Source organism: Papio anubis, chromosome 2 (assembly GCF_008728515.1).
Source record: "Papio anubis isolate 15944 chromosome 2, Panubis1.0, whole genome shotgun sequence".
In the NCBI taxonomy this organism is placed as follows: Eukaryota; Metazoa; Chordata; class Mammalia; order Primates; family Cercopithecidae; genus Papio; species Papio anubis.
In genome coordinates, this window is record NC_044977.1 from 149,412,230 (window position 1) to 149,426,984 (window position 14,755).

The 14,755-nt window shown below is 37.6% G+C and overlaps 1 protein-coding gene across 4 annotated transcripts in view; it reads left to right on the top strand.

Annotated features, from left to right (window-relative positions):
- Positions 1 to 14,755, top strand: part of ATR (ATR serine/threonine kinase) — a 124,331-nt gene that overhangs the window by 62,258 nt on the left and 47,318 nt on the right. For all 4 annotated transcript variants that reach the window (XR_004182267.1, XM_031663710.1, XM_031663712.1 and 1 more), the window contains exons 25-30: positions 1,987 to 2,107; positions 3,889 to 4,026; positions 5,366 to 5,576; positions 9,377 to 9,555; positions 12,196 to 12,360; positions 14,063 to 14,154. Coding sequence is in view for 3 of the 4 variants with exons in the window: in XM_031663710.1 (XP_031519570.1) it covers positions 1,987 to 2,107; positions 3,889 to 4,026; positions 5,366 to 5,576; positions 9,377 to 9,555; positions 12,196 to 12,360; positions 14,063 to 14,154 (906 nt within the window). In the remaining variant the exon portion in view is untranslated. The remainder of the gene's footprint in view (positions 1 to 1,986; positions 2,108 to 3,888; positions 4,027 to 5,365; positions 5,577 to 9,376; positions 9,556 to 12,195; positions 12,361 to 14,062; positions 14,155 to 14,755) is intronic.

The following is a 14,755-nucleotide window of genomic DNA, read 5'->3' on the forward strand; positions in this document are numbered from 1 at the left end:
AAATACCAGGTTAGCCTGTGGCTCAATTTTATAGCTTGGACTGCTTGATATTTACTCCAGAGGACTTAGGGAAATACAGAATTTCTTAAAAGCATATTCATATTTTTGCTAGCTTTATACTCCCTACTTTATGTTTTTTTTTTTTTTCCTTTAATTCGGGCTCTTTATATGTAATCACTAAATCTGGATTAAAGGATGACTATATTTGGGAGACTGAAATTTAGAACCAGACAGAACAACTGCAGTTCAAAATTGCCATAGAAATAACTTTAGGAGAAAACATTAGGATGTGACTAGGCAGAACCTGGCTTGTATCCCAGTATCAGTAGTTTTCTAGCTAAGTTTACTATAATTTTGATAAAAATCATCTAGAGAACTATACTCGTGATAATTCAAAATAGGGATTTGAATTTTTTTTCCTGGTTTACTGTGATGGTTAACTGAGAGATTATTGGATTTTTCAACTGTTAGAAACTTGGAATACAGTGAAATTTTATATACATATAAAATTTGGGTATAAAACTTTGGGTATAGGCATTTATTTGTTATTTCCGAAGCTTTTATTGGTGATTTGAAAGAAACCCATGCCACTCAAAAAATCCTACACATGGGTAGCTGTAAGATGAGAGCGCTGTGAACGTGTTTAAATGTTAATGCTGAGGAGCAAATAGAAAGGGCCATGTTGAAGTAATGTGAGAGAGAAGTGATAGTTGGTATAGTAAGGACCCCAAGGAGCATCTAGAATGGGAGAGCCATGGCCCTTACAGGGAATTAGAAGGAATAAGATCTCTTTTTTTTTTTTTTTTTTTTTTTGCAATAGGGAAAGATAAAATAATGGATGGAACACAGCTAAGTTTACAGATTTCATTGCGGGAAGCAATGATTTTGTTTTTACTCCGAAGTAGGAGGTATAAGAGATGACCTCATTGGCTGAAAGTGGCAATGGAATTTGGTGTAGGTAACTTTAGGAGGGTGGTGATGGTTTGAAATAATCACTGGAAAACAGAAGAGAGCCATAATGAAAACTTAGAAGGAATTCTGTAACTTTAGCGGCCCACTGACATTGAAGACTAAGAATACATAGTAGTACTAATCTTATAAGTGGGTTAGTGATATTCCTGTATCGGTGCAGTGGCCTGAGTATCATTTCAGTAAAGGCCAATATTTAGACTGATTCAAGGTTGGGAGGTTAGCAGATGAATACTGCTGGAAAAGACAGTGTGGCAATGGAGTGGGTAGATGATATTACCAAGAGAATGCTAGAAATGAAGGACCATACAGACTAAGATGGTTGTGGAAAGAGGCAAAGAGACGGGGGTGTCATAGATCAGGAGAGCTTAGCAGGGTCACGGAACAGAAGATCTCAACAAGAGAGAATGGATGTGCTGGAATAACTGGGTGAAAAAACTAGAAATTTAGGAAACTATGACTATACAATGAGATGTCTAAATAATTGATTTTGAAGTGAAGAAATTCTTTGAATTAGCATGGGAGCCCTGATAATTCCTGAGCCTGATAAGTAGAGGAGAAAGTCATTGGAAAGTTCTGAGCTTGATTAAGTGTTCCAGCTAGACACTGAAGTCACCCAGGATGATAATAACACTGGGGAAGAAAGAAAACCCTGAGCAATGTTCTAAAGTTATCAGTGAGTTTGGTAATCAGTGAGTTGAGTAGTTGCCCATAATGAGGAGTAGAAAATAGTAGTATGCCTGGGTGGCTTGAACTTCAAAGGAACAGATTTTTCTTATACAAGAATAAAGTTGGAAGGATCTGAGGAAGACGAGGGGGCAGACTCGAATCCTTAAAAGTACTTTAGATGTGCAAGAATGATCTACCTCACCCCTAAGAAGGATGCTGGAAAAAGGTAAGCAGATTGCAGTAAAGGCAAGGCAGTACTACAGTAGTCACTGAAGAAGTTGCTGTAATTTACTAAAATTCTAAACAGGTGGATTTATCTTTTTAATAAACAAATTTTCAAAATTACAGATACAAGAGTTCTCAGAAGTCAACCGATTGGTCTGGAGTAAAGAAGCCAATTTACTTAAGTAAATTGGGTAGTAACTTTGCAGAATGGTCAGCATCTTGGGCAGGTTATCTTATAACAAAGGTAAGAAACCCTGTTCATTTTGTTCACTGAACAGAAATTTTAAAGGAAACCAGAACATCTATCTGAATGCATAGTACACACAATAGTCATTGAAGTATTTGTGCTGATAATCATAGAAATTTTTGAAGAAAATGTTTACTAATAGAGAATTATTTCTCTGTAGTTACTAATAATAGTTTCTGAGTGAAAAGTAATTGTTTCACCAAGAAAATTACTATGGTCTTAATGTGTGTGCAAAATTGCATTATGTTTGTTCCTTTTATATTGTAAAATAATACTGTGTAAAAGGATGTAAATGCTATGTCAGAGTTTTTTACATAATAAAAAGACATTCAATAAAGAGATATATTATACTCTAATGGCATTTCTAAAAGAAGTTATATTATCTGAACTTTCTCTAAAATAAAAGTAAGGATTTTTAAAATGAATTTTCATGGAAAAACAGGTATATTTCTATTTCCTTTAATGAGAAATTTTTACATGCTGGATAGACAAAAGGTACTCTGTGTTCCAAGAAAATGTTTACAGTATATTTAAAATTTATAATTTTTGTTTTTAATTCACATTTCTTTTTTTTTCTTTTTTTTTTTGAGACTTAGTTTTGCTCTTGCCCCCAGACTGGAGTGCAGTGGTACGATCTCGGCTCACTGCAGTCTCAGTCTCCCAGGTTCAAGTGATTCTCCCGCCTCAGCCTCCTGAGTAGCTGGAATTATAGGCATGAGCCACCACTCCCGGCTAATCTTTGTTTTTTTTGTTGTTGTTGTTGAGAGGGAGTCTCACTCTGTCGCCTAGGCTGGAGTGCAGTGGAGTGATCTCCGCACACTGCAAGCTCCGCCTCCCGGGTTCATGCCATTCTCCTGCCTCAGCCTCCCAGGTGGCTGGGATTACAGGTGCCCGCCACCACGCCTGGCTAATTTTTTGTATTTTTTTTAGTAGAGACGGGGTTTCACCCTGTTAGCCAGGATGGTCTCGATATTCTGACCTCAGGTGATCTGCCCGCCTCTGCCTCACAAAGTACTGGGATTACAGGCGTAAGCCACCGTGCCCCGCCTTTAATTAACATTTCTGTTAGTGTTTTAAAATATCATTATACTAATTTTAGTTGGTAACTTCAAGACATTTTCTTTTTTTGGAGGGGGGGACGGAATTTTGCTGTGTCACCAGGCTCAAGTGCAGTGGCACAATCTTGGCTCACTGAAACCTCTGCCTCCCGGGTTTAAGTGATTATCCTGCCTCAGCCTCCCGAGTAGCTGGAACTACAGGCAACCGCCACCACACCAGCTAATTTTTTTTTTTTTGTATTTTTAGTAGAGACGGGGTTTCACCATGTTGGCCAGGATGGCCTGGATTTCTTGACCTCGTGGTCCACCCACCTTGGCCTCCCAAATTGCTGGGATTACAGGCATAAGCCACTGTGCCCGGCTGACATTTTCTTTTTTTTAATGAATATACTGAAAATATAATGTGTGAAATGTGGAATACTGTTAACTATTTTCAGCTGTGGAATATTGTGAGTTTTGTTTTTGTTTTTGTTTTTTGGCTTTGTATTTGAAGAAAAAATCTCTTTAAAATTTTATGAGTTCCACAATGTTAGCAAATCAAAAGTTAAGTCATAACAAAATTTGACTTCAACCCCAAATAATTTAATTAAAAATTAATTAAATTTTTTTAAAATTTGGAAATGAATACTTGCCCTTGATAAATTATCTCGCATGCTAGTTTTTGACATTTAATCAATAGATTAAAGTGTGTTACTGTCTCTACACATTTTGAGTTTACAGGTTCGGCATGATCTTGCCAGTAAAATTTTCACCTGCTGTAGCATTATGATGAAGCATGATTTCAAAGTGACCATCTATCTTCTTCCACATATTCTGGTGTATGTCTTACTGGGTTGTAATCAAGAAGATCAGCAGGAGGTAAGATAAATCATCTTACTTGGTTTTTGAACATGTGAAACTTATTTTCTCCAATGTTATTCATATTAGAAAGACTACCTATTAGTAGGAAATGTAGATCTATGTATGGCTATGTATGTTCATTTACATATCTTTGCCTATTTGGTGTGTGTATCCTTTTAATTGATAGACGTTCTATGTATATTCTAGCTACCAATTTGTTGCCAGTCGTATTTTCAAAAATTATTCCAACTTAGTCATTTTCTTTTTAACCTTTTCACCTTTTGCCACGCAGAAATTTTAAATGTAAATGCAAAATTTATACATCTTTTATAGATTATTAATTTTAAGCCTTTTATGTGATGCCTTTTCTTATGTCATGAACTTATTTGCTATATTTTCTTTTAATTCTTCTGTTTTTATATTGTCTTCAATTACTCTGAAATTAATTTTGCATATAGTGTGAGATATTACTGAAAGATTTTTTCACTATTAACAAAGTTTCATTATCATTTATTGAATAATCTAGAATATTTTCAATTTTTTAAAATTTTCTTTAGTCTTTAGCATATTTTCTTTTTAGACTAATATTTGGATAGATTTAATTATAGATAAGAACAATAATGTATTATTGATCAATTGTGCTTTCTTTTTCTTTTTTTGAGACAGAGTCTCCCTGTGTTGCCCAAGTTGGGGTGCAGTGGTGCTCTCGGCTCTCTGCAACCTCCACCTCCCAGGTTCAAGTGATTCTCCTGCCTCAGCCTTCTGAGTAGCTGGGATTACACACATGTGCCACCATGCCTGGCTAATTTTTTTGTATTTTTAGTATAGACAGAGTTTCACCATGTTGACCAGGCTGGTCTTGACCTCAGGCGATTGGTCTGTCTCAGCCTCCCAAAGTCATGGGATTACAGGTGTGAGCCAACATGCCTGGCCGACTGCGTTTTTTCTTTTGAAAATTTTTGCCGGCCGGGCGCGGTGGCTCAAGCCTGTAATCCCAGCACTTTGGGAGGCCGAGGCGGGTGGATCACGAGGTCAGGAGATCGAGACTATCCTGGCTAACATGGTGAAACCCCGTCTCTACTAAAAATACAAAAAACTAGCCGGGCGTGGTGGCGGGCGCCTGTAGTCTCAGCTACTTGGGAGGCTGAGGCGGGAGAATGGCGTGAACCCGGGGGGCGGAGCTTGCAGTGAGCCGAGATCACGCCACTGCACTCCAGCCTGGGAGCACAGCAAGACTCCGTCTCAAAAAAAAAAAAAAAAGAAAATTTTTGCCTTAGAATGGTTAGCTTTATATGTCATATAATCGTTAAATGGTATTATATAGATATTATTATTAACTATAAAATGGTTCTCATAGGTTTATGCAGAAATTATGGCAGTTCTAAAGCATGACGATCAGCATACCATAAATACCCAAGACATTGCATCTGATCTGTGTCAACTCAGTACACAGACTGTGTTCTCCATGCTTGACCATCTCACCCAGTGGGCAAGGCACAAATTTCAGGCACTGAAAGCTGAGAAATGTCCACACAGTAAATCAAACAGAAATAAGGTAGACTCATTGGGTGAGTTATCACTTCTGTTTCTTTTCTTTTTTTTTTTAAACTATTCACCAATTAACTCTTCCCTTTATCAGTTCCATAATTTAAGCGCTAGCTTAAAAAATACCTTGTTTTGTCTTTGTTATTGTTGTTGTTGTTTTGGAGACGGAGTTTCCCTCTTGTTGCCCGGGCTGGAGTGCAGTGGTGTGTGACCTTGGCTCACTGCAATCTCTGCCTCCTGGGTTCGAGCAATTCTGCTGCCTCAGCCTCCCAAGTAGCTGGGATTACAGGTGCCCACCACCATGCCCAGCTAATTTTTTTGTGTATTTTTAGTAGAGACAGGATTTCGCCATATTGGCCAGACTGGTCTCGAACTCCTGACCTCAGGTGATCCATCTGCCTTGGCCTTCCAAAGTGCTGGGATTATACAGGCGTGAGCCACCGCACCCAGCCGTTTTGTGTATTTTTAAAATTGGTGATAGTGTGGCCTTTTCACTGAGAAGAAACATTGAATTTATAGTCAAAAGACCTTTCTCTCTTCTTAGTTGGACAAGACACATACTTATTTTTTCTTTGTATAAAATGGGGTTAATATTTTTATTTATTAATTTTTTTTGAGATGGAGGCTTGCTCTGTTACCCAGGCAGAAGTGCAGTGGCAGGATGTTGGCTCACTGCAACCTCCACCTCCTGGGTTCAAGCAATTCTCCTGCCTCAGCTTTGTGAGTAGCTGGGATTACAGGCATGGGATTACATGCCCGGCTAATTTTTGTATTTTTAGTAGACAGTGTACATATTGGCCAGGCTGGTCTCCAACTCCTGGCCTCAAGTGATCCACCCACCTCAGCCTCCCAAAGTGCTGAGATTACAGGCGTGAGCCACCACACCTGGCCAAAATGGGGTTAATATTATCTCTCTTAGGAGATTGTTTTGAGGAATAAATGAGATGATGAAATTATAAAGTGTGAAATAAATGAGATGATAATATTGTTATTAACCTAATCCTCCATGTTAACATATTATATGTTCCCTCAGTTTGTGTGTGTGTGTGTGTGTTTGTGTGTGTGTGCGTGTGTTTGTGTGTGTGTGTGTACTCTGGTCTTTGTCATTCTTCACTTGGAAAATATTCTTTGTAATCTTTTTCACATTTAAGTTTTACATTTCAAGGGAGATTTTAATTTTATTTATTTCATGGCCTAAAGAGAAGCTATTTTTGTTTATTTTTCTTGTCTGTAGTAGTGTTTGATATCTAGCCAGCTGTCCAGATATGCTTATATGCATTACTACACTACACCCTCCTATATCTTACCTTGCACTTTTTTTTCCTGTGATATTACAACTTTCACTAAGAAGAATCTTGATTTAAAAATGACACCTGCTAATTTGTTCCTATGGTATGAGCATTGATGAGAATTATATTCATCACACACTAATAGATATTCTTACTTTCTTTGAACCTTTTTTTTTCATTCTTGCAATAAGTGGATGGTTATAATCTGGCCTTATACCTCAGCTGTTCTCTCAGACATCAAGTGTTTTTCCTGCAGGCTTTCAGGCTAATTGAAAAACTGACTATCTAACAATCCTTTAAGAGGCCTTTCCCTTCCGTAATTCTCAATTTGTGAGCCTCTCCCTCTTGTTGTTCTGTTGAAGCAGATACATTCCTGTTATTAAGCAAAACAGTTTATCATTTTTCTAAAATTTTCTGGACTTCCCAATAATTACCTGCTTGGGGAATGTTTTTGTCTGGAATCTGGCTATTAATATATTTTTATATTTAACAATTAAATGTTTATTTTTAATGTTTTTTTTTTTTTTTGAGACCAAGCCTCTCTCTGTTGCCCAGACTGGAGTGCAGTGGCGTGATCTTGGCTCACTGCAGCTTCCACCTTCTGGATTCAAGTGATTCTTATGCCTCATGCCCAGCTAATTTTTTGTACTTTTAGTAGAGACAGGGTTTCACCATGTTGGCCAGGCTGGTCTCTAACTCCTGGGCTCAAGCAGTCCATCTGCCTCGATCTCCCAAAGTGTTGGAATTACAGGCATGAGCCAGCACAACCAGCCTGTTTGGTTTTATTTCTGCATGTCAATATGGTACTGTAAAACCAAACACTCTATTATCACCATTTTCAGTGACAGTAGCTTTTTTGTGTGTGTGTGTGAGACAGAGTCTTACTCTGTAGCCCAAGCTGGATGGAGTGCAGTGGCACAATCTTGGCTCACTGCAACCTCCACCTCCCAGTCTCAAGTGATTCTTGTGCCTCAGCCTCCCGAGTAGCTGGGACTACAGGCACACGCCATCATACTCGACTAACTTTTTGTATTTTAGTGGAGACAGGGTTTCACCACATTGCCCAGAGTGGTCTCAAGCTCCTGAGCTCAGGCAATGCTTCGGCCTCCCAAAGTGCTGGGATTACAGGTATGAGCCACTGCGCCTGGCCAAAATTCTAGCTTTTAAGAATAACATTTGTAATGGTTGAAAAGTACAATACCTTTAACATTTCTTTAACATTTTTGTAGAGACCCCTATCTCTACAAAAAATACAAAAATTAGTTGGGTGTGGTTGGTATGTGCCTGTAGTCCCAGGTTACTCGCAAGGCTGAAGTGTGGGGATCGCTTGACCCTGTGAGGTTGAGGCTACGGTGAGACAAGATCACACCACTACACTCCAGCCTGGGCAGCAGAGCAAGACCCTGTCTCCAGAAAAGAAAAAAAAAATCATAATTTGAAATCCTCTGCAAATTTTGATGGAAATAAGGACCTTATTTTAAATATAATCTGTTTAGAATATACTACCTTAGGCCAGGCACAGTAGCTCACATCTGTAATCCTAGCACTTTGGGAGGCCGAGGCGGGAGGATCACTTGAGCTCAGGGGTTCAAGATCAACCTGTGCAACATAATGAGACCTCATCTTTGCAAAAAATACAAAACTTAGCCAGGCATGGTGGCACATGCCTGTGGTCCCAGGTACTCGGGAGGCTGAGGCAGGATCACTTAAGCCCAGGAGGTGAAGGCGGCAGTGAACTATGATTGTGCCACTGCACTGCAGCCTACGTGACAGAGTGAGATCAAAATAAATTTTTTAAAGTAAATAAATAAAAAATAAAATATACTACCTTAATTTAAATTTTGAAGAAATTGGTTTCTGTTTTCTCCATGCTGTTATGAATCATTAAAATTTAGAAGTTTTAAATAACAATTTATAAACTAGACTGTCCTCATTTAGAAGTTTTTAATTTTTGTCTTTTTGTACACCCTTGAAAAATTATCCTAAAGTACTTGTGGTTTTACTTTGAAGGCACTTTTACTTTCAATTTCTATTTTAATTGGTGATACTGTACATTTGGCAACCAAGAAAAAATAGGTGAAAAAAAAGAATTCTAAACTTTAAAAAAGGTTATTTCCATAGTTCTGTACTTTCCCAACAAAATAGCTACATTTAATCATTTTTTATAGTCATCAAAAAATAATCTTGTATCTTTTGTATCATTATATCTTTTCAAAACGTAATAATAGATTGATATTTAATCCTCACCAACAACATTGTAAGGAAGGCAAGACAGATACTAACGTTTTCCTTTTATAGGTAAAGAAATAGAGGCTCAATAAATTAAATGATTATCCAAAGAAAGGTAAGTTATAATGGCAGAGTTGGAGCAAGACTCTCTGAATAATTGTTCTGTTGTTAGTTACATTCTAAATATGTCCTAATACATTCAGCTTAATTTGTTTAGTGAAATAAATTGAACTTACTTAAAATGACACTTTTAAAGTTTTATCTTAAAAGTCTTTAATTACTCAACTTCTTTTTTTATGATCTAGTATCTACTGTGGATTATGAAGACTATCAGAGTGTAACTCGTTTTCTAGACCTCATACCCCAGGATACTCTGGCAGTAGCTTCCTTTCGCTCCAAAGCATACACACGAGCTGTAATGCACTTTGAATCATTTATTACAGAAAAGAAGCAAAATATTCAGGAACATCTTGGATTTTTACAGGTCTGAAGTTAATGTAGTGAATTTAATAATCAAAATTAATGTAGCCAGTCTTTTATGTTTGTGTTGTTCATTTTATTGAATGTTTTAGATGCTATGCTTCGAAGCTTATAGATTAATGGGAAGAGATAAACATCGATTTGGTATAATATTTTAAGTATGGTAACATACATGTACCCCGAGGAAGGACACATAACTCATCCATGTGGAATAGGGTGGGAGATGGAAGCGGATGAGCCAAGAGGTCAGGAATGGCTTCTTGGAGATGGTGTCTTAAAAAATGAGCAGTATAGGGAGGTAAGACATTATAAGCAGAGGCACCTCTGTGGAGTGTTTGAAAAAAGCATGGTATATGCCAAAGAGTAAAGTGTCGGTTTGGAATGGCAGAGGAAAGATCACAAATAATAGAGGACTTTTTAAGTTGCCCAAACTTCTTGGAGGGTGTGAACTAGGGAAGTGTTATGATCATAATGGGATTTTAGCTAAATGCCTGTGGCAGTTATGGAGGAGGAGTTTGGAAGGGCTACGATTCAAGGAATTACTCTTCTCCTTGTGAGAGTTGTGGTCCTGAATTTGGGAGTGAGTGAGTAGGGGGAAGTGTTGGTTATGTCAGGTATCAGGCATGAAAATGCTGGTGAAATAATGATTTAGGCAATGTTATGATTGTGTAGGGAAGAAAAGAAAGTAAGAGCAGGTGAGGCGAATACAGTGGAATTAAATAAGAGCTTAAGATTGGTGGGCTTTTCAAATCAAAAAGCAAAGTGTGATAAAAGAACTAGAAAATTAGTAACTTGCAGTCTTAAGATGAATATTAGCCCCGTCCTATCTTTGTGTTCCTCCTTGTCCAGCTTTAAGTCTATGGTTCATGGTTAAAATCACTCCCTTAGAGTGATGCTCAACTTCTTGTCTTTTTCCCACTGCGTTGTACTCCCTTTGTAAAACTCCAACCATATAAGCAGCTGGAGAAAAATTACACAGTGGGTGTTATAACTGGTTTCAGTTTAAGTTCATGATCTGAAACATCTTTAAAACTGCAGGACTCTAACATTACCTTCAGGCCTGCGGTGTTTCTCTAGTAAGGCTAATTTCCCACTTGTCAAGATGACTATCTCTTACCTTCATTTTGTTTCCCTGCTTCCAGCTGACGATCTTGCTTCATCATTCATTCAGAAAAATCTGCAAATGCACAGCATCTGCACCATATTCTTTTTCTTCCCTTCTGTTATTTTGTTTATTTATTTATTTTGAGATGGGGTCTTGCTCTGTCACCTAGGCTGGAGTACAGTGGCACGATGTCAGCTCACTACAACCTCCACCTCCCAGGCTCAAAGGATCCTCCCACCTCAGCCTCCCAAGCAGCTGGGACCACAGGCCTGCCACCACACCTGGCTAATTTTTTATATCTTTAGTAAAGATGGGTTTTTCCGTGTTGCCTGGGCTGACCTCCTGACCTCAAATGATCTGCCTGCCTTGGCCTCTCAAAGTGCTGGGATTACAGGCATGAGCCACTGTGCCTGGCTTCTTCTGTTATTTTTAAGGAAGGATTTCTTCCTCTCAAAATTCAGTCTTTCTACTTGTGTTCTCAATTTCAAGATATAACTTCTTCATATATTCCTTTTTTCTCTAGTGTAATTAATTTCTCTTTGGGAACCAGAATATATAGAGCATATAGACATGTTCTGGTAAAGCCTTAACTTTTTAGAATTCCCTTGATCTTACCTTCTCCTTTAGATACATCCCATCTCTCTGTTTCCAGAACTTCATAACCAGTTTTTGAAAGAATTATCTAGTTTCCTTATACTGCAGTCACTTCTTTGTTTCTTATTCACTCTTCCCATTTCGACAAGACTTCTCTTTTTCTTTTCTCTTGACACTATTATTGCTAAGAAAATTGGTGGCCACATGTTACTAAATCCAGTAAATTTTTCCCAGCCCTCCTTTTCTTAACCTCAGTATCATTGACCATGCCGTTCTCATTAAGACATTTGCTTTTCTCCCATGGCTTCTGGGATATTTTATTCTCCAGTTTTCTTCCAAGTTTTCTTGCTTCTCCTGTTTCATTTGTCAGCTCTTCCTTGTTGATAAATGTAGAAACTAGTCTCTATCCTCAGCCTTCTTTTCTTCTTTATCCATTTCCTAGATCATCCCATTCTTTCTCATGTTGCGAGAGAATGTCTTTGTGCTAATTGATTCCTAAATTTTTATCTTTAGCTTGAATATCTCCTTTGAGCCCAGATTGCTGTCTTGGTTTTCTTGAAGGCATCTCAATAACAATATATTAAAATGGTTATTTAAATTTTTAAAAATTTAAAAATTCAATAAAACTCTTATAAACTGTACTCAATAGAATATGTTATCATTTGGATCTAGACAGTTTTAGGATCCTAAGGTTCTTTATAACCCTCATGATCAATAACAGATATTGATAGATTTGTATTTAAGAGGAATAAGAACGTTGAGGGAATAGAATGTCTAGAAATAAGTTTGTAATTTTACTCTGACTCTGCCATGAAACAAGTGCTTACTATTACTTTGAGGAAAAATTTCTCAAAAAATTGCTCTTTCAATATAAACAGTTTTATAGTTTTATTTCCAGTTCTATTTTTTTCTTGTTTTTGATTGTTTTTTAATCATTGAACAAAGAAATTGTATGCTGCTATGCATGAACCTGATGGAGTGGCCGGAGTCAGCGCAATTAGAAAGGCAGAACCATCTCTAAAAGAACAGATCCTTGAACATGAAAGCCTTGGTTTGCTGAGGGATGCCACTGCTTGTTATGATAGGGCTATTCAGCTAGAACCAGACCAGGTAAGATAATAATTAAAAGGCAGCTGTAATGAAAATAGCCCTGAATAGGAACTCTGGAAACCTTAGTTCTTTTTGTTTTTTGTTTTTTGAGACAGAGTCTCACTGTGTTGGCCAGGTTGGAGTGCAGTGGCACGATCTTGGCTCACTGCAGCCTCTGTCTCCTGGGCTCAAGCAATTCTGTCTCAGCCTCCCGAGTAGCTGGAATTACAGGCGTGTGCCACCATACCACATCCAGCCGAAACCTTAGTTTTAATACTGTTTCTATCAGTATCCCAGAGTGTCTGGAAAACTCTCTAAGCTTGAGTTTCCTAACAGATAAAATTAGAGACTTTACTAGATGATTTTAAAGATCCCTTCCAGGCCAGGTGCGGTGGCTCGTAATCCCAGAACTTTGGCCTGTAATCCCAGAACTTTGGGAGACCAAGATGGGTGGATTGCCTGAGATCAGGAGTTCGAAACTAGCCTGGCCAACATAATGAAACTCCATCTCTACTAAAAATACAAAAAAATTACCTGGGCGTGGGGGCGGGCACCTGTAATCCCAGCCACTTGGGAGGCTGAGGCAGGAGAAACGCTTGACCCCAGAGTTGGAGGTTGCAGTGAGCCGAGATCGTGCCATTGCACTCCAGCCTGGGCAACAAGAGTGAAACTCCATCTCAAAAAAAAAAAAAAAATCCCTTCCAATACTATATTTGTATGACTTTAGAAATTCCCTAAATGAATGAGATTTATTATGGAGTATATCTGTATTAAAATGTTCATTTAATAACTCTAAAATGTATATATTTTTAGTTTGCTATTAAAAGTGTAAGCCATGGATCAATTTGTAGAAGTAGGGATTCTCCATAGCCTGAGAAAGATTTTCATATTTTATACATCTACCCCCATCCTACTCACCCACCTGCACGTCTCTAAAATGGTCCTGTAGAATCACTGAGTTACAGTTAGTAATGGGAATAAGTTATGTGTCTATTGGGATGGGAAAGGAGTTTAGAATCATTAATTTATAATCTTGCCTTAGATTCTTTCTAATTTTGAGATGATGCCTTCTGTCATATTTGACATGTTTCTCAGAAGTACGATATATAAGTTCTTTATTTTTCACAATCTTATTTTCGTTTTAAAGGATAGTACGTAATCCTCTTTAACTTTTTAGTTGCTAAAGCCTGAAATCCATATTGAAAACATCAGGACCTTTGAGTTTGAATGTTTATGTGAGAAATATGACAATCTTTAAACAGAATATCAAAGATATTAGATATTTTTAATATTTGATCTGAACCAAAAAGTAGTCCAAATCTGGAAAAATATAATAACTTCAATCTGAGATTTTCTAGGTTGTCTACATTTATTTATGTTACTTTAAATGTGTTAGGACTGTGATGGGGGTCCTGCATGTAAGTAAGAAAGTCAATTGTCAAATTAAGAAAGCTGTAGCTGGGCATGGTGGCTCATGCCTATAATCCTAGCACTTTGGGAGGCTGAGGCAGGAGGATCTCTTGAGCCCAGGAGTTTGAGACCAGCCTGGGCAACATGGCGAGACCCTGTCTCTACAAAAAATTAAAATAATAATAATAATAAAAAATAAAATAAGGGCAATAAAGTAAATAGTAATTTTTAAAGAGTATCAGTTAAGCTGTTTTTGGTCCCCAAACTATTATTGAAGTGATAATTGCTATTTTAAATATTTTTAAATTTCTAGATCATTCATTATCATGGTGTAGTAAAGTCCATGTTAGGTCTTGGTCAGCTGTCTACTGTTATCACTCAGGTGAATGGAGTGCATGCTAACAGGTAATATTTTATAAAATAATGATTTTCTTTTGTTATTTTATCTGAATGGGAAATTTTTAATTAGTGAATTGTGTAACTTAATGTTTAGTAGAGTAATAAATGTTTTATGTGTTTTCATGGTATTGGAGATAAGCACCAAAATTTTTTTTTCCTCAAATTTTTCATAGTCAATCTACCACTTAACAGCTTCTGTCTAAAGAGCCATCCTTGAATTAGATTTGCTTTAACACAAGGAACTTCTAGAACCCACCGGCTATTGGTGAGGCTCATATGGGACTTCCTGGGCCTCAAAGGGCGTCTATGCTCTGCTTACAGTATCAGTACCAGTTGTTTTCCGTGCTAGAGGTGGGGGAGCGAACTTTGTGACTGATTGATGGAATACCACTGTAGACTATGTGCACTGATTTTACCCTAAATGATTGATGAATGTGGAAAGCAGCCTTCCTTTCCTAAAGATGGTGGGTTTATTATTGAAAATCAAATTATACAAAAAATAATACATATGTGTGGCAAAAAATTCAGGCTGAGTAGTTCTTCCAGTTTGGAAATTAAATGTGGAGATTAGCACTGCTCTTGCTGCTGCTTTGCTGTGAGAGCTGAA